At 40.6% G+C, this 19537-nt stretch overlaps 1 protein-coding gene across 12 annotated transcripts in view; it reads right to left on the bottom strand.

Moving 5' to 3' along the window:
* ARHGEF12 (Rho guanine nucleotide exchange factor 12) overlaps window positions 1-19537 on the bottom strand; it is a 208459-nt gene that overhangs the window by 111746 nt on the left and 77176 nt on the right. For 4 of the 12 annotated variants that reach the window (XM_036311228.1, XM_036311226.1, XM_036311227.1 and 1 more), the window contains 2 exons: window positions 1954-2052; window positions 1281-1330 (listed from right to left, as the gene is read on the bottom strand). In XM_036311228.1, the coding sequence (XP_036167121.1) occupies window positions 1281-1330; window positions 1954-2052 (149 nt within the window). Of the gene's footprint in view, window positions 1-1280; window positions 1333-1953; window positions 2053-2976; window positions 3069-19537 lie in introns of those variants that run through there. The other 8 variants (XM_036311229.1, XM_036311231.1, XM_036311230.1 and 5 more) reach the window with 5 other exon arrangements.

Raw genomic sequence — 19537 nt, forward strand, 5'->3', positions numbered from 1 at the left:
CATATACACACCACATACACAGACGCACAAAACATAAAGTATTACTGTCTTTTCCTGTAAAGAAATACTTTTCATTGTATTTCGTATGTCTTTCATTAGAAGTATACACATTCTTAAAAGCTGCAGATAAAATGTAATTTATTTCTCTAGCTCTCAGTTTATGCATATTTAGGTTGTTTATAAGTTGTCAATATGATGAAGCTAAAATGAATTTCCCTGTATACATTTCAGGGTTGTACACTTATTTCTTTAGATATATTCCTAAAAGCAAAATTGCTGGTCAAAGGTAATATACTTACTTAGAGTATATAATCTTTTATACATGTTCAAAAATTTCCATCCAGATTTTACCTAATTTATACTCATGACTAGCTTATGAGAGTAGCCATTTTACCATACCCAAACTATACCTAATACGTAGTATCAATCTTTAAAATTTCTGACAACCAAATATGTTTTCACGTATCTTTAATTTAGTAGTGAGGTTGGACATATTCTTACTAATATATCACTTATTTCAATTACTTTGGGGAATTGCCTGATAAAATTATTTGCCCATTTTTCTATTAGTTTATTCTTTTCTTAGTAATTGAAAAGTGCTCCTTATAATTAAGGATATACTCTGTAATATGTTTCAAGTATTTTTTCCAGATTGTTCTTTGTAAGTATGTTCATGGTGTCTTTTCCTGGGTAGTAATTTTGTTTCAAGAAATCAAATGAGTCAAGTATCTCAAGCGTCATTACTAACTAACCCATTCTTTCCTCCTGGTCAGATTCAAGGCTGCTCTGGGCTCTCTGTTCCACCGATAGATCCACACCAGACCAGGGCCACTGCCTTCATTAATCCACACCCTGTCACCTCACACAAACGCACACACAGAACACTTTTTTCATTAGTGATTCTCATACCTTTGTAAAATTCATTTGAAAAAATAACCAGACAAGTAATAGCATACCTCCCCAATTCTAATAGTATATTTTAATGAGAATTACCTGTTAAAAAATAATATGGAGAGAAATGATCTTTACAACAGTGTATTACATTCCTTTCCAGGAACATATATGACTCCATTTATTCAAGCCCTTTTTATGACTTTCAGTATAAGGTAATATTAGTTTTTTTTAAGTGAGTTTTTATAGCCCACAAATCCAACATACGTAATGTGCTGCATTTTACAAAAATCCAAGTGAAAAAAATAAAAATATGGCTAATAGATGTTGGTTTGTTGTTGTTGTTTTTTTTAATTCTACCATAAATTCTATAGTAGTCGTTTCCTTACCTTGATGATTCGATCACCTGTCTGTACTCCAGCCCGCATGGCTGCTCCATCTGTAAGAGAAACTAATTAATTAAAATGTAACTCATTTGCATTGATTGACAATGTTTCTTGAAAGAGAGGAGCATAATAAAGTGCTTATGAACATGGGCTGTAAAGTCAGATTTAGGTTCAAATGCCACTCACTAGTTGTGTGATTTTATGTTTTTTTACTCTAAGCCTCAATATCACCTATGAAATGGGAATAAAAACATACTACCTCAAATTACAGCACCCAACATGAAGTAAGTATATCTTATATGGTAATAGCAGTAAAAGATACGGTTTTTGTTGTTTTGGAAAAAAAATAAGATATTTTTGAGCCTATAACCATCTGCTTAATCTGTCTCTACCAAACAACTCTAAACAAATAATATTCAACAAACTTCTATAAGTGATGATGCATAAAGTATCACGACAAAGAGTATTATGATTTCTAAAACTATATATAAAGTGCAAAGAAAACCAACTGGGGGGGAATTCATGCCTAAAACTATGACACTGAACACAAATCTAGCACCACAGGTTACATAGCCTGCACTGTATACGGCTGTGTCATTCTGTGCAATAGATTGTATTTATACTTTTCTGTTCTTACTCTGCTCTCGAGTGACAAGACAGTTTTAAAATGCCTTGCCTTCTTTGACAGACTGTACGAAGACTGGGTTGTCTCCACTGACCGTCAGCCCAAATCCATTGTCACCCTTCTGGATGATCACACAGCGCTGAACAAGACCTGCACAGGAACCACAGGACAGAGAGAAGGAAGAGAAAAACAAAGAGAAAAAGGATAATAATTACATAGTAGCAATGAACTGTCTTCTTTCTGGAGAAATACAAGGTAGCACATGAAACCATCTATAATAATAAAAGCGTAATATGCTAATTAGACCGGATGACCTTCCGGACAAAGCCAGGGCTGCGAGAGAAGCCCGGGTCCCAGGTGCCGGGTGCCTGCTGGTGGCCACAGCGAAGCCTGGGTTCTGGGTGCCGGAGGGAAGCCGGTGCCAGCAGCCGGGGGAAGGAAGGCCTACTCTTGCACAAATTTCATGCATCGGGCCTCTAGTATATAAAATAAGAGCACTAACCCCATGAACAAAACAAACATAAGAACATCACAAAGCCATATATATATACATACATATAGATATCTATACATCTATCTATCTATATATATGTAGGTCTCTCACTGGAGAGGCAGCGTAGAATGGCCCGAGATGAACAGCAGCTCTGGCAAACGGGAAAGAGGAGGGATTAGAGAGGAGACAGTTTTAAGAAAAGCCCATTCACATCTGTGCTATTATTCGTAATATAAAATCCTCCCCTACCACCCTGTGTTTTGGTGCTCTTAACCACTAATCCCCCCCTCCCCAAAAAACAACAACCACCACCAAAACATTTTGGGACATTAAGCTAGAAGCAGCCCACAGTAACTTCTAGAGAAATCCAATCTCACTCTCGGGGACATTCCCTCAGAAACACAGACTACATAAAGGAGGTGCGTGCAGAGCGCCTGCAGCTGTTCTCCCAAAAGAAAGAGGAAGAGGGAAAGCTGCAAAGGGCAAGAGAGCCTTGGCTCAAAGAAAAAATAAACAGAAAAGAGAAAAAAGTAGAAAAGATAAAGAATCTGTGAGGTCAACCAACTCTTTCATATACTGACCTGATTCCTCCAGGAGCATTTATTTTCCTTCCAGTTTAACAGCAAATGGAAATTGTCAAGGCAAGGTGAGAGGAAGAGGACCCCGTCAAAGGCTAGGGATGTCCCATAACAGAAGAAGCCTGGTTAGTGCCCAGCTCTTTTATTATGGGTCAGATATGAAGATCCTCCACTCTGTGTTAACCAAAGACTTAATACATACTTTCAGTTTTACAGAATCTAATCATTTCACCAAAAATCAATATACAGCCCTAGCTGGTGTGGCTCAGTTAGTTGAGCATCATCTCATGCATCAGAGGTCACTGGTTAGATTCCAAGACAGGGCACAAATCCAAGTTGTGGCTTAATCCCAGTAGGGGGCGTTCAGGAGGCAGCCAATGGATGTTTCTATCCCTCTCCCTTCCTCTTTAAAATCAATAAAAAAATATAAAAATCAATATATAAACAGCTGTAAAACAGCAGGTATAACAATGGTTAGAAAATATTCTTCAAAATAAAAATGTTTATACAGAGCCATGATCTTTTACAAAACAAAGAGTATGTTAAAGACTGCACATTTCTATATATCTTTCTTGCTGTTAATGGAATGTCACAAGTATTTGAGCTACTGCAGATGAAAGAAAATAACTAGATACCAGCATGAAAAATATGAACCTTAAATTTTAACTCATAACCCTATACAAAATTTAACTTAAGCAGATCATGGACCTAAACATGAAGCTAAAATATTTCATGAGAAAAGACAGAAAAAAGTCTCTAAGACCTTAGGGTAGGCAGAGATAGCTGCGGATGCAAAATGTACCAACTAGAAAAGAAATAAAACTAGCAAATTGAACTAAAAATTTAGAACGTCTGCTCTTTTAAAAGACACTAAGAAAATGAAAAGGCAAGCCAAAGACTGGGAGAAAATATTCACAAAACAAATATGTAAGTTTATATCCAATAACATATTTTAAAAAAAACTCTACAATTTAAAAATGGAAGACTTTTTTTTAAAAAAAGGACTTTTTTTCCCTTTTAGAATGATGTGGTAAGTGAAACCAACATTTAAACTGGTAGTTTAAAGCACTACCAGTTGGCAACCGCTGCTTTAAAAGGGACAAAAGATTTGAATAAACAAATCACAAAGAAATACCAATGCGTGATAAGCACATACAAAGGTGCTCAATATCTGCGGTCATCAGAAAAACGGCAATTAAAATCACACTGAGATGCCATATACATTAACTGAAATGGCTAAAAACAGGAGTGACAATACCAAGTGCTGGCACAGCTGTGGAGCAACTAGAATGTTCATACATCCTGTGGGAGTGTCAAATGGTACACTCTGAAAAACAGTTCAGAAATTTCAACATGTATTTAAATCTGACCCAGCAATTTCATTCCCAAGAGAAATGAAAACTCCTTTGTACATAAAGAATGGTAGACAAATGTTCATAATAGTTTTTTATTCATAAAAGCCCCAAACTAGGAAATAAAACTAGAACTAGGCATATATGCAACAAACAAATGAATCAAAAAAACATTATGCTAAGCAATGGACAGCAGATACAAAAGACAGTGAACACTATATGATTCCAATGTAAAACAGACAAAACTAAACTATAGTAACAAAAATCAGATTAGTGATTGCCTAGGGGCAGAGTGGGGAGAATGAGTGCAAAGGAACATTAAGGAATTTTGGGGGGTGATGGAAATGTCCTGTACTTAAGGTAATGGTTACATGAGTATATTCATTTGTCAAAACTTACTGAACTGCACATCTAAAGTGGATACATCTTATTTTATGTAAATTGTACCCCAAGAAAGTTGATTTTCAACATTAAAAAAAATGTGTTACCACTCAACTCAAGAGACTACTAAATACTAAATAGCATTTGAATTTTCCACTCCCACAAAATAGTCAATTAGAATGAGGGTAGAGGGAAGACTGCCCATCAAAATCAACCATTTTCCTTTGCTTAATGTTTCTTCCTTCAAGTAACTAGGAAAAACTATAAATGGAAAGGATAAGAATACATAAAAACAAGAAAAAAAGGCATTCTTTATAAATTTCTAATACAGAATACAACAAATATAGGAATGAGAGAACCTCAAAATAGATTAAGAGCAGTGTTTTTCAGGAAGCTTAAAAAAAATCATGGTTTTATCCAGTCCTCTATGGCAGGACACTGTGGCTGTTTGTATGCCGTGGCCAGTGAATAATGCTGCAACAAACACAGGGGTGCCTATATCTTTGTAAACACGTGTTTCAGATGTTCAGGTATATACCCAGGAGAGGAACTACTGGGTCAAACACACAGTGGAGCACTACTCAGCAATAAGGAAGTCTGAAACAGCACCATTTGCAACAGCATGGATGGACCTTGAGAACATGATGCTGAGTGAAGTCAGAACCAGCGGAGACCCTATGACCTCACGCGTGTGTGGGTATAAAAGGGACAGCGCCGACACTAACAGCACGTGGTGGGGCCGGAGGGGGGATGCGGAGAAGGGGGCCTACTATGAGGTGACAGGAGGGGATCTGACTCTGGGAGGTGGGCACGCGGTGCAATACACAGATCCTGCCACACAGAAACCCACACCCGAAACCTGTATGTTCATGTGGACCAACGCCACCCCAATAATGTAATTTTAAAAATATATGGTTTTGAAAACATAAATATCTGATGCCTTCTTTCCAGAGTTATTTGAAATTTCAAAATGAATTATATATTGCGACTTTAAAATAAAAATCAAGACAACTGCAACACTGAATATATATATATATATATATATATCATACTATAGCCACCTCCCCATTCTCCCACGAGTTGCAGGAGACAGGAATCACCTCCTCTTACCTCTGTATCCCCTTACTGACAGTGCACGGCACATAAGAGCTGCTCAATGAACGTTTGCTAAGTAAACCTGAATGTATTTTACATAAAATATATTTTAAATAAATCATATCCAGTCACTTTTTAAGAAAAAGTAATATCATAGATCTGAAAACTATGCAAAGTAGAGAAATACTCCTATAAGGACACTGGTTAAATTCTAACTAAAATATCTGAATCCCATCTAAATAACTCTAGTTACAAATAGCTAGCTACAAACATAAAATAGCTCCTCTACTTATAAACACATTTTGTTAAACATATTTCTTTATTGATTTCAGAGAGGAAGGGAGGAGAGATAGAAACATCAATGATGAGAGAGAATCATTGATCGGCTGCCTCCTGCACGCCCCCTACTGGGGTTCGAGCCTGGAACCCAGGTATGTGCCCTTGGCCAGAATCGAACCTGGGACCCTTCAGTCCACAGGCTGACGCTCTATCCACTGAGCCAAGCCGGCCAGGGCATAAACACATTTTTTATTGCCCACTTTTGGGTTTTTTTTAAGGAGTATGATATTTCTTCACCTGGAAGCTAATAACAGATATCTGGCTTCATGTCATCCATGAAATAAAGATGTTTTATCAAATTTAGTAAACACTATCCTTTCCTAAATTTCATTTTCTCTTTCTAACAAAGGACTTTCTTCCCCTTTTAGAATGATGTGGTAAGTGAAACCAACATAAAAAGATTACTCTTTACTCAAAAGATAAATGCCATATGACCGTCTGGAGGGTTTGTTCTAGCCCCTTGAACTATGCTATTGGTATTTAAATGGGGATTACACAGAATCTACAGACTGCTTTGAGTAGTATGGACATTTTTATTATGTTAATTCTACCAATCCATGAACTCAGTATCTTCTTCCACTTGTTTATTCTTCTTCTATCTCTTTTCATAACTTTCTATAGTTTTCTGAGTACAGGTCTTTTACCTCCTTGATTAAGTTTATTCTTAAGTATCTTAATTTTTTCTTTTTTAACACAGGCCAGGGCACTTAATTTTTTTATTGCAATGGTAACTGGGATTGCTTTTTAAGTTCCTCTTTCTGAGAATTCATTATTGGTCTATAAAAATGCCAACGATTTCCGGGTGTTACTTTTGTATCCTACTACCTTGGCAAAATCATGTATTAAATCTAGTAGTGTTCTGATGGAGTCTTTAGGGTTTTCTATGTACCATATCATGTCACCTGCGAATAGTCACCACTTTACATCTCCCTTTCCAATTCGGATGCCTTGTTTTGTTTGTTTCTTCTTGTCGGATCACTGTGGCTAGGGCTTCCAATAAAATACCAACAGCATTTTTCACAGGTCTAGAACAAACACCAACGACACATTTAACAGATCTAGAACAAACACTTCAAAAACTTACATGGAACCAAAAAGGCCACAGCAATCTTGAGAAAGTAAAACAAAGTTGGAGGGATCACAATACCAGATATCAAGCTATACTACAAAGCCACCATAATCAAAACAGCCTGGTACTGGCACAAGAACAGGCATACAGATCAATGGAATAGAATATAGAACCCAGAAATCGGCCCACTCCATACTGCTCAATTAATCTTTGATAAAGGAGGCAAGAGCATACAATGGAGTAAAGACAGTCTCTTCAATAAATGGTGTTGGCCGAAACCGGTTTGGCTCAGTGGATAGAGCGTCGGCCTGCGGACTCAAAGGTCCCAGGTTCGATTCCGGTCAAGGGCATGTGCCTTGGCTGCGGGCACATCCCCAGTGGGAGATGTGCGGGAGGCGGCTGATCGATGATTCTCTCTCATCGATGTTTCTAACTCTCTATCTCTCTCCCTTCCTCTTTGTAAAAAATCAATAAAATATATTTTAAAAAAAAATAAATAAATAAAAATAAATAAATAAATGGTGTTGGACTAACTGGACCACTACATGTAAAAATGAAACTAGACTACCAACTTACACAAGAATAAACTCAAAATGAATAAAAGATTTAAATGTAAGTCGTGAAACCATAAAAATCTTTGAAGAAAATATAGGCAGCAAAATATCAGACATCTCATGCAGCAAAATTTTCACCAATACATCGCCTAGGACAAAATAAACAAAAGGAAAAAATAAACAAATGGGACTACATCAATATAAAAAGCTTCTGCATGGAAAAAGAAATCACCATCAAAATGAAAAGGGAACCCACTGAGTGAAAGAACATATTTGCCAATGAAACATCTAATAAGGGGTTAATTTCCAAAATATATAAAGTACTCATACAACAAAAGGAAGACAATCCAATAAAAAAATGGGGAGAAGACTTCTCCAAAGAGGACACACAAAAGGCCAAGAGACATGAAAAAATGTTCAACATCACTAATCATCAGAGATATGCAAAAGCCAAGATTTGGAAACAGCCCAAGAGCCCATCAGTAGACAAGTGGATAAAAAAAATTTGTGGTACATTTACCTCAGGGAATACTACGCAGCAGTAAAAAAAGAAGGTTCTCTTACCCTTTGAGAAAGCATGGGGGGGGGGGGGACCTGGAGAGTATCATGCTGAGTGAAATAAGCCAGTCAGAGAAAGACAAGTGTCACATGATCTCACTCACACGTGGAATCTAAGGAACAAAATAAACTCATGATCGGAGTGGACCCAGAGACATGGACGCAGGGAACAGACTGAGGATCCTCTGAGGAAATAGGGAGAGGTGGGGCTGGGAAGGAAAGAGATCAAAGAACATATACGCATATATGATACCCATGGACACAGACAATAGTGGGGTGAAGGCCTAGGGAGGGAAGGGAATGGGGAGGAGGGAGGACATTTGTAATACTACAATACAACAATAAAGACAAATTAAAAGAAAAAAAGGAAATTACCAAGACTTATATTTTGAAAATGAAAAAATTAGGTTCTTTGTAGTGTTATGAAGTGGGGAAGGGAAGAAGTCATAAAAAGCTATTCAAAAAAGGTGAGAAAATTTCACTATAACACATTCTTGGGGGAAAAAAACAACAACTATACCGTCAAACAGCAAATTAATGAAAATGGAGTGTTAAATATGTCAGGCAACATGCTAACCTTCCATACCACACTTTAGTGAAAGCACTTTTTATTTCACCTTTGATTTTATTATATGATCAAGCTTCTCCTAAGTCTCATGTCTCTTCAAAATGAGCTTCAGGGAAGGGTGAGGAGAAAACCATGTACAATCTCATAAAAACAGCTCGTTCGTTTATGAGTAAGACCTCAGATAACCCTTCCATTGAGAGCTCCTGGATTATAAATGCACAATGCTGCTGGCAAGAGGTGCCTTCAGTTCCAAGTATGCTGACTTCACTCTTTTGACTATCACAAACCGACAGTTATGTCTCTTTTCTGAGTTACATTTTCTTCTACCTTAAAATTTTTCAGAAGAAAAATCCAAGATGAGTCAACATTTTATTCCACCAATTCCCTTTATTAAAATACTCATCCCAATTTCAACAATCACTCAATCAAAACTGAATGAGTGCCTCCAGTGTGCCAAGCATTATGGGAGATGTGAAGACAAATGTAAGTACAAATAACTGGATACAAAGCAGGATGTCAAAGCTCAGACAACAAAAACAGCGGAACAGCCCTAGGGAGTCCTAGGAAGGAGGCAGTATTTGAAATGGGCCTGAAGGATGAGGAGAGTTCTAACAGGAAGTTATAGTGGATAAACCTTTGAAGAATTGCATGAATAAAGAAAGAATATGAAGCCATATTCCAGAAATGAAATTTTGGAAGAGAGTGTAGTACATTTAGGTGAATAGTAAATTAAGGTAGAATTATAAACTGGAAATAAATTATAGCATATCTTAAAAACTATTTGTAATTCCTAGCATGTGAATGCCCAGATCCTTACTTTAGTAATACTAATCTGACAAAATATATAAAAATGGAGAAGTGAATCAATGTGAAATCAAAGTGAAAGAAAGTTATGAGTCTATTAAAATATTCTAGCCCTAGCTGGTTTAGCTCAGTGGATAGAGGGTCGGCCTGCAGACTGAAGGGTTCCGGGTTCAATTCCAGTCAAGGGCATGTGCCAGGGTTGCTGGCTCGATCCTCAGTAGGGGTGTGCAGGAGGCAGCCAATCAATGATTCCCTTACATTATTGATGTTTCTATCTCTCTCCCTCTCCCTTGCTCAATGAAATCAATAAAAATATATTTTAAAAAATGTATTTTAATGAAAAGATGAAAAACTGAACAAAGCAGTGGGGATGGAACAAAATAGTAAGGGATGAAAAATAATGTGATGGTAGAATCAATAGGACATCTCAGACAGTTGACTAGAGAGGACAAGGTAAAGGGAGAAGTCAAAGATAACTATAAAAAAAGTAAGACAAGCCGAAACCGGTTTGGCTCAGTGGGTAGAGCGTTGGCCTGCGGACTGAGAGGTCCCAGGTTTGATTCCGGCCAAAGGCATGTACCTGGGTTGCGGTCACATCCCCAGTGGGAGATGTGCAGGAGGCAGCTGATCGATGTTTCTCTCTCATCGATGTTTCTAACTCTCTATCTCTCTCCCTTCCTCTCTGTAAAAAATCAATAAAATATATTAAAAAAAAAAAGACTAGAAAGGAACAAATAAAAATAACTTTATTTAAAAAAAAAAAAAAAAAGTAAGACAAGGTTAACAAAAGAATGACAGTGCCACTGAAAGAATCAGGAAAATCAAGAGAAAGACTGACTTTTAGCCATGATGAAAAATTATGAATTTCAGGTTGTCATTCTGAATTTGAAGGACAGTTAGAGCGAAAGTATTCAGAAAACACTTAAAAATATAAAACTGGTAAAAGAAATATCAGGGACAGAAACTCAGGTCACGTCTACATTTGTAGAAGGAAGAGCAATCAAGTAAAGAAAAGACAAAATTATAGAGAGAAAAGAACCAGGTTGATACAATATTATAGAAACCAAAAAAAAAGGTATCAGCACTGTCAAATGGTTCAGAGAGAAGGTGAGAACTGAGACTAACTTCATAGATTTTCAAGTCAAATATTTTGGTTTACCTTCCAGATAGTATGTGTTTACTTATTTTTTTAAATATATTTTTTATTGTTGACTAGAGGCCTAGTGCACGAAATTTGTGCACAAGGGGGTGTGTGGGGGGGGAGGGGGTATGCCTCAGCCGGCCTGTACCCTCTCGCAATCCGGGCCCCCTTGGAGAATGTCCAACTGCCGGTTTAGGCCCAATCCCTGCGCAATCTGGGACTGCTGGTTCCGAACCACTAGCCTGCCTGCCTGATTGCCCCTAACCACTCGCCTACCTGCCTGATCACCACTAAACACTCTGGCTGATTGTCCCTAACCACTCGCCTGCCTGCCTGATCACCCCTAAATACTCTGGCTGATCACCCCTAACCACTCACCTGCCTGCCTAATTGCTCCTAACTGCTCGCCTGCCTGTCTGATCACCTCTAACTACCTCTACCTGCCTGCCTGATCTCCCCTAACCACTCGCCTGACTGCCTAGTCAACCCTAAACACTCGGGCTGATCGCCCCTAACCACTCGCCTGCCTGCCTGCCTGATCACCCCTAAACACTCTGGCTGACCGCCCCAACCACTTGCCTGCCTGTCTGATCACCCCTAAACACACTGGCTGATCACCCCTAACCAATCACCTGCCTGCCTGTATGATCGCCCCTAACTACCTCTACCTGCCTGCCTGATTGCCCCTAACAGCTCGCCTGCCTGCCTCATCACCCCTAACTGCCTCTGGCTGCCTACCTCATCACCCCTAACTAGTCTGCTTACCTGCCTGATCGGCCCTAACCACTCACCTGCCAACCTGATCATCTCTAACCACTCTGCCTATCTGCCTGATCAGCCCTAACCACTCACCTACCAACCTGATCACCTCTAACCACTCGGCCTACCTGCCTGATAGCCCCTAACGCCTCTGCCTGCCTGACTGCCCCTAACCACTCTTGCCAGTCTGCCTGATCGTCCCTAACTGCTCATCTGCCAGCCTGATTGCCCCTAACCACTAGCCTGCCTGCCTGATCGCCCTAACCGACTCTGCCTCAGGCCCTCCCCCGCGCTACCATAGCACCACAGCTTCATCCGGAAGGCATCTGGAAGGACGTCCAGGTCATTTGGCCCTCTGGTCTAATTAGCATATTACCCTTTTATTATTATACACTAGAGGCCCGGTGCACAAAAATTTGTGCACTCAGGGGGAGGGGGGGTCCCTCAGCCCGGCCTGTGCCCTCTTCGCAGTCTGGGACCCCTCGGGAGATAACAACCTGCTGGCTTAGGCCTGCTCCCAGGTGGCAGAGGGCAGGCCCAATCCCTAGGTGCAGCCCCTGGTCGGGTTCAGAGCAGGGTCGATTGGGGAATTGGGGCGCCGCCCCGTCATGCACAGAGCAGGGCGGATTGGGAGGTTGCGATGCCACCCTCAGTCACGCTCAGGGTAGGGCCAATTGGGGGGTTGGGGCACCGCCCCGTCACACTCAAGGCAGGGTCGATGGGGAGGTTGCGGTGCCACCCCATCACGCACAGAGCACGGTCAATCAGGGGGTTGGTTGCCCCCTGTCACGCACAGAGCAGGGCCCATCAGGGGGCTGGGGAGCTTCCCCCTGTCACTCACAGAGCAGGGCCCATCAGGGGGTTGGGGAGCTCCCCCCTGTCACGCACAGAGCAGGGCCAATCAGGGAGTTGGGGCACTGCCCTCTATCACCCACAGAGCAGGGCCGATCGGGGGTTGGGGCGCGGCCACTCTCACACTCAGGGCAGGGCTGATGGGGAGGTTATGGCTCTACCCCGTCACACACAGAGCAGGGCCCATGGGGTGGGGGGGTTGGGGCGCCGCACCCTGTCACACACAGAGCCGCAGGGCCATCAGGAGGTTGGGGAGCTCCCCCCTATCAGGCACAGAGCAGGGCTGATCAGGGGTTTGGGGCGCTGCCCCGTCACGCTGATCCCGGTGCCGGGAGGCCTCATGGCTCCGCTGATCCTGGTGCTGGGAGGCATATTACCCTTTTACTATATAGAATAGAGGCCTGGTGCATGGGTGGGGCTGGCTGGTTAGCCCTGAAGGGTGTCCCGGATCAGGGTGGGGGTCCCCACTGGGGTGCCTGGCCAGCCTAGATGAGGGGATGATGGCTGTTTGCAGCTGGTCACACACCCTTCAGGGTGGGGGTCCCACTGGGGTGCCTGGCCAGTCTGGGTGAGGGGCTGAGGCTGTTTTCAGGCTGGAACTGAAGCTCCCAACTGCTCCTTTTTTTCTTTTTTTTTTTATTCTGAGCCAGCTTTAGCTCTGAGGCTCCAGCTCTTAGGCCTCCACTCCTGAAAGCAGGTATCTGGTTTGTTTAAGTTCTACAATCGAAACTCTGTATCAACTCCAGGTCTGAGATCCTGGCTAACTGAAAGCTGGTTTCTGGGGTTTTGTTTAGCTTCTATTTTTGTAACTCTGTTTCAAACTGCCAGCTCAGAGGCCTGCAGTGGCAGGCGGGGAACGTGGGAGTCCTCCATCACGGAAGCAAGCAAGTCTCATGTTAGTTTCAAGCTGCCTGGCTGCCGGCCGCCATCTTGGCTAACAGTTAATTTGCATATTGCCCTGATTAGCCAATGGGAAGGTTAGCGGTCGTACGCCAATTACCATGTTTCTCTTTTATTAGATAGGATAGTATTACAAATATCTCACGTTTCTCCCTCCACTCCCCATCCTCCCAACCCCTACCCACCCCTCCAAGTCTTCACTACTCTATTGCCGGTGTCCATGGGCTATGCATTTAGGAATGTAAGCTCTGTGATTTATCTCTTCTCCTCCCACCAAACCCCACATTGAGATATATCAGTATGTTCCATGCCTCCATGCTTCAGGTCCTACTTTGTCGATCAATTCATTTTGTTCATTCGATTACACAAATAAGTGAGATCATGTGACATTTGTCTAGGTTTGGCTTATTTTGCTTGGCATAATATTTTCCAGGTCCATCCATGCTGTCCCAAAGGGTAAGAGATCCCTTTTTATAGCTGCATAGTATTCCATAGTGTAAGTGTCCCACAGCTCTTTTATCCACTCATCTGCTGATGGGCATTTGGGCAGTTTCCAAATCTCAGCTATTGTAAATAATGCTGCTGTGAACATAGGGGTGCATATATCCTTTCTGATTGGTATTTTGGGGGTTTTGAGATATAGTCCAAGAAGTGGGGTCACTGAGTTAAATGGAAGTTCCATTTTTAATATTATGAGGAAACACAATACTGTTTTCCATAGTGGCTGCACCAATGTGCATTCCCACCAGCAGTGAACTAATGCTCCCATTTTTCCACATCCTCGCCAGCACTTTTTTTTTTGATGATAGCCATTCTGACAGGTGTGAGGTGGTATCTCATTGTGGTTTTAATTTGCATTTCTCTGATTAGCAACTTTGAGCATTTTTTTCATGTGTCTCTTTCCCATTTGTATGTCCTCTTTGGAAAAATGTCTATTCAGGTCTTCTGCCCATTTTCTAATTGGATTGCTTGTCTTCCTTTTGTTGAGTTGTATGAGTACTTTATATATTTTGGATATTAATCCCTTATCAGATGTATCATTGGCAAATATGTTCTCCCATTCAATGGGTTCCCTTTTCATTTTGATGGTGGTTTCTTTTTCTGTGCAGAGCTTTTTATTTTGATGTAGTCCCATTTATTTATTTTTTCCTTAGTTCCTTTTGCCGTATGGGATGTATCAAATAAGTATATTGCTACGTGAGATGTCTGAGATTTTACTATGTTTTTCCCTAAGATTTTTATGGTTTCATGTCTTCATTTAAGTCTTTTATCCATTTGAGTTTATTCTTGTATATAGTGTAAGTTGGTGGTCTAGTTTGATCTTTTTGCATGTGTCTGTCCAGTTTTCCCAGCACCATTCGATGAAGAAACTGTCTCTACTCCATTGTATTTTCTTGCCTCCTTTGTCAAATATTAATTGAGCCTAATGACTTGGGTCAATTTCTGGGATCTCTGTTCTGATCCACTGATCTATATGCCTGTTCTTGTGCCAGTACCAGGCTGTTTTGTTAATAATGGCTTTGTAGTATAGTTTGATATCCAATATTGTGATCCCTCCTACTTCATTCTTCTTTTTCAAGATTGCTGCAGCTATTCAGCGTCTTTTATGGTTCCATATAAATTTTTGGAATATTTGTTCTAGGTCTGTGAAGTATGCCATTGGTATTTTAATAGGGATTGCGTTGAATCCATAGATTGCTTTGGGTAGTATAAACACTTTAATGATGTTAATTCTTCTAATTCATGAACATGGTACATGTTTCAATTTGTGTGTATCTTTCTCTATTTGATTTTTCAATGTTCTATAGTTTTCCAAGTACAGGTCTTTTACCTCCTTGGTTAAGTTTATTTCTAGGTATCTTATTTTTTTTTTTTGGGGGGGGGGGAGGGGGTGGCGGGGGGGAGTTGCAATGATAAATGGGATTGATTTTTTAGTTTCTTTCTGGGAGTTTATTACTGGTGTATAAAAATGCAACAGATTTGTGGATGTTGATTTTGTATCCTGCTACATTGCTAAATTCATTTATTAAGCCCAGTATTTTCCTGGTGGAGTCATTAGGGTTGCCTATGCACAACATCATGTCTATAACCTAGGACAAGTAAAGTTAAAAATAATAAAAAACCTTATTTCAAACTAATTTAAGTTGGCTAACTGAAATAAATATATATTCAAGAAACTTAATTGTACTGTACAGGAAACTTGATCCTGAAGTATTAACTATAATTTTTTATTGATGGTTCAAAAATTGCTTAACATGCATAATCCAAAGCAGTCATATTTCTATACAAAAAATTGAAATTAAAAGTTATCAAGACTGCCTTGAAAAGTTTCCAAAAGCCTCCTAATATTTAAATCAAAAAAGTGGGGATAGGGGAATAATGCCCTGTAATGCTAATAAAAGACACCCATGAAAACACATATGGTGTCAAAATAAGCCAAAGGAAAATTGTTTGGGAAAAAAATGAAAAGAATCCCAAGTCTAATTTATAAAAATGATTCCTTTATCAACCTTTGGTCGAGAATATGTTTGTATATTTCCAGAAAACTCCTCCAAGCCCATGTGGATTCCTACAACGAATTCCAAAGAGTAACTGACAGGACTGCTCCAGCCACAGAATAGCAGTAGCCCCAGAACAACAGAAGACAGTCCAGAAATGGAGATGGTAAAGACGCCTTGCCATGCTAGTAGTCAGCAGCTGTGCGTCACTGCAGGTTGCCCAGGACCAAACTAGAGAAAGTCGGACCTGCATTGCCACCGTCTGTCCACCATCCAGAACTGAAATATCATTGCTGACATGTACACCTAAGAACTGTTGGACACTGAAATGGGGACTCTAAGAACTGTCGGCCCAGAAAGAAACTCACTGCAAACTGATTCCTTTAATGCCTGGCAGCAATTTAAGGGGACATGATAGAACTCTGTCCTTTCCATTGAATTTAAGAATCTTAAAACATACATTCTTGTTAAATTTAAAAAATCAAAAAGGGTGAGATGCCGTAGACCAATTCCAGCATGCCATAATTTCAAGAGTTTCATCAAAAGGTTGATGAAACTTGGGGACTCAACAGGGTTGAGTCACACATGTAGTCACCTGTTGGGAATGGCTAAAGGCATTTCCCCAAACCTGAACAGGAAACTGATTGTGGCTGCCAGACAGTTAAAGGGCATCTTAACCTACATGTTATTGCCTCCTGCTGGCCAAACACCTGAACAGCCGTGGGCTAATTCCCCCAAACTGACAATGCTTCTGTACCCTTTGAAACCTTACCCTTTGAAGTGTATTATTTCCACCTTGCCCTAGGATAAATTGTGACACATAGCACTTTTCCAGATTCCTGAACCCTTCTTGATGCTGGGACAAGAACCCCGGCAGTCCTTTTTGGCTCTGGGCAGCCTGACTAAGGTCTGAGATGTTGAATCCATTAGTCATCCAGTGCTCAGGGACTCCTTAGTCCAGAGGCTGTGTCTGCCTTGAGTCTCAGCCTTGACTGTCCCTGTTCTGAGCTGTACTCCCTTCCCCACAGAGCGTGTCCGCAGGTGTCAGCTGCAGGTGCTTGGGGTCCCACTGGCTTTGACCTCACTGAGCCGTCCAGGATGGTGTCTGTGGCAGGGACCCAAACTGCTGTTTCATGATAGTATGTGTTTAGATGTCAGATTTCCAAGAGGTTAACAAGTGAATGATTTATAAGTACATTGAAGGTTCATACTGTAGAATGCTCTTTGCAAAGTTCAAGAGGAAAACAGAGAAAATAATAACTTGGGGAAAATAAGAATCAAACCAAGAACTTATCCTTTTGCATATATGAGAAGCTTAAATAAAATTTTAAAAAAGATAGAGTGGGGGAAGTAGAAGAAAGTAGTAGGGGGAATAAATGGTAATGGAAGGAAATTAGACATGGGATACTGAACACACAATATATAGATGATGCATTATAGAATTGTACACCTGAAATCTATATAATTTTATTAACTAATGTCACCCAATAAAGTCAATAAAAATACATTAAAAAAGGAAAATATATGAATTTTAAAAATATGTACTCTGAAGTATCCAAACCAGGATGTCTCAAGTGCTAAGTTTTCCTGTCATGGACTGCATGCTGGTGTCCCCACAAAATGCATATGTTGAGTGAGCCAGAGCAAGCCAGGGGAAGAGCTCTCCCCGCAACCCAGCCATGCTGGCACCTGAGCTCATACTTCCAGCCTCCAAAACTGTGAGAAGAGAATTAAATGTCCATGACTCAAGGTGAGTCTTTGGTGTTTTGTTCTAGCAGCCCCAACCGAGTGAGGCAGCTTCAAAAAGGCATGGCTCATTCTATTGTGCAATACTATCAGCTGGTGTCTCTTCATGAAACCTAGACAGACGTGAGGAAGAAGTCGTCTAACTCAGCATTCCCTTGCTAACTCTCACATCCCACCAAATCTCCCCATGACAGTATCAGTGAAAAAGAGAGAAAGTAAGAATGCTCTTTGCAAAGTTCAAGAGGAAAACAGGGAGAATAACAACTTGGGGAAAATTGCAGATCAGAAAATACACCTGGATACTAGTATCATCAACAGACTCCAAAAGGCGCGGGGGAGTAGGTGATAGGGAAGTAATACGGACCTACTGCCGAGGGCAGAAAATTAACAAAAGGAATCACAACAAAACACATACTTGGGCTCCTTTTTAAATGCACAAAGTAAATCCATCTGATAAAGCAGCTTTGAAAATGGCTCAGGAAGTTTAAAATAAAGATAATTTATAAGTGAATAAATGACATTTGTGTTAATTATCCAGTTAATAAATTTTACTCCAAAACAATGTATAATCTCACAAGTTAGAAGTTGCCTGGTTAAGAGACCCTACATTAAAGCAATGTCACCAGTTGCTTTGTTCTAGTTCAGGGGTGGGCAAACTTTTTGACTCGAGGGCCACAATGGGTTCTTAAACTGGACCGGAGGGCCGGAACAAAAGCATGGATGGAGTGTTTGTGTGAACTAATATAAATTCAAAGTAAACATCATTACAGAAAAGGGTACGGTCTTTTTTTCTTTTTAGTTTTATTCATTTCAAACGGGCCGGATCCAGCCCGCGGGCCGTAGTTTGCCCACGGCTGTTCTAGTCTCATCTTCCAGGATGTCCCAGCTCTCCTTGGCTCCCTAGACATGAGAGATTCTTTTTTACCCATGCTAAGTGCACACAGTCTGAAGAAGTCTATTTACACAGTTGATAAAGTATTTGTGATGTCAAAGAGATTGAAGTTAAAATGCTAACTCAGTTCTCATAAACTCATCCTTCTGTAAGTACTTTTTGGGGACTCGTGGTTCTGTTTTTCCCAAAAAGGGCGTTTCAAGGGTTGTCAAGAAACAAACACACAGAGAATCCACACCCTACTTCCCTGTGACTGCCAGGCCAATGGCATGTGTTAGCGTTACTATCACTGGAATATTAACATTCAAATCAAACAACAAGCTTTCATACAGACCACAGATCCACAGATCTAGAAAAACAGAGTGGGGGTAGGGGGAAAAGGAAAGTTGCAAAGGTATCGAAATGAATGGGGCTAAAACGGTAGTGTCCTCGTTCCTAAGGTGAGAATAAACGAAAGGAAACTCTTTATAGAGAACAGAAAAAAGTCTCGAGAAATTCAGAAGCTATTTCTTACTTATGTGGATACTTAGGAAGAAAAAACATAAACTTGACATGTGTCTGGCATGGTATACAGCTCCTGCTGAACTACTGTCCTGTAAAAGGCTTACTAACTACATAGAGAAAACTCTGGTCACAAAAACCCAAGCAAAGACCTATATATATATGTATCTAACAAAGAAGCATTTACTGCTTTATAACCAAACACTGAGGCCTTATAATTTTATCAGGAGATATAAATTATAAAGTGTCGTATATTATTTTCCTTTCATGTTTATCAAGCTAGGAACAGCTACACCTGGGGAAACGTCTATTTACAGACTTTTGGCTGTATAAGAGAGACATGGTTTTCCTTTGATGCTGAGTTTGGAATCTTCTTAAAAAAGACACAACTTCTGCCCTAGCTGGTTTGGCTCAGTGGATAGAGCGTCAGCCTGCGGACTGAAGGGTCCCAGGTTCAATTCTGTTCAAGGGCTGCGGGCTCGATCTCCAGTGGGGGGCGTGTAGGAGGCAGCCAATCAATGATTCTCTCTCATCATTGGTGTTTCTCTCTCCCTC

The sequence above is a fragment of the Myotis myotis genome, unplaced genomic scaffold (genome assembly GCF_014108235.1).
Source record: "Myotis myotis isolate mMyoMyo1 unplaced genomic scaffold, mMyoMyo1.p scaffold_m19_p_53, whole genome shotgun sequence".
Taxonomy (NCBI): domain Eukaryota; kingdom Metazoa; phylum Chordata; class Mammalia; order Chiroptera; family Vespertilionidae; genus Myotis; species Myotis myotis.